The sequence below is a fragment of the Antrostomus carolinensis genome, unplaced genomic scaffold (genome assembly GCF_000700745.2).
Source record: "Antrostomus carolinensis isolate BGI_N321 unplaced genomic scaffold, ASM70074v2 scaffold40084, whole genome shotgun sequence".
NCBI lineage: Eukaryota > Metazoa > Chordata > Aves > Caprimulgiformes > Caprimulgidae > Antrostomus > Antrostomus carolinensis.
In genome coordinates, this window is record NW_010313550.1 from 1 (window position 1) to 767 (window position 767).

The 767-nt window shown below is 59.8% G+C and overlaps 1 protein-coding gene across 1 annotated transcript; it reads right to left on the reverse strand.

The window, feature by feature from the left end:
* Positions 1-267: 267 nt before the first annotated feature.
* ARPC4 (actin related protein 2/3 complex subunit 4) lies at positions 268-767 on the reverse strand (the record flags this gene model as incomplete). Its single annotated transcript, XM_010167392.2, has 3 exons — positions 268-438; positions 550-645; positions 726-767. Coding segments are annotated over 3 exons (309 nt in total), but the record flags the coding sequence as incomplete, so codon positions are not given.

A 767-nucleotide genomic window follows, 5' to 3' on the forward strand; every position in this document is an offset into this window, starting at 1 on the left:
CCAAAAGGGCCACGTCCCGCGGCTGCTGCCCGCCCCCAAGCACGCTCTGGGGGGCTCAAAGCTGACACTTCCCGAGCAAAAGGGGTGCGAGCTCCCCTGGGCATCCTCCCTCCCTCCCTCCTGTCCCCAAGAGGTTCCCTGGGCAAAGCGCCCAGCTGCCCCCACAGACAGGATTAGGGAGCTCTGGGCATGAAGGTCACGGTGGGTTGGAGCTCCCACCCTGCTCCCAAAATAAGGGACCTGTCTCCTCCCAGTTCAGAGCCTCACGTTCTTGAGGAACTCCTCTGCCACGATGCGGGCCCTGGCGTTGACAGACAGCTTCATCTCGCTGATCTCCTTGTCGATCTCCTCCATAAAGTGGATGACAAAGTCCACCAGCTTGTGCTTGTACATCTGCTCCGTGTGGAAGTTTGTGATCAAGAAGCTGATGTCATAGCCCTGGGGAAGAGAGAAGCACCCTGGGGATAAGCACCCAGGCCACCCACTGCGCAACCTCACAGCCCAGTTCTGCGCTGGAGACCCCCTTGCTGCCAGGAGCTGCCCCCTCACCTCCACGGGCTTCCTGCGCAGAATGAAGAAGTTCTCAGCCCTCATCATCATGAAGCGCATGAACTTGTGGCACAAGATCTTCTCAATCTCATCAGCCTGAGAACAGAAAAGGGAAATGAGGCTTCCCCTGCACCAGGCATGAGCCACCAGCCCGCTGCCTGCGCCCCCCACCTCACCTGCTTCACCGCGATGCTGACGCGCACCGAGTTAATGGAGCC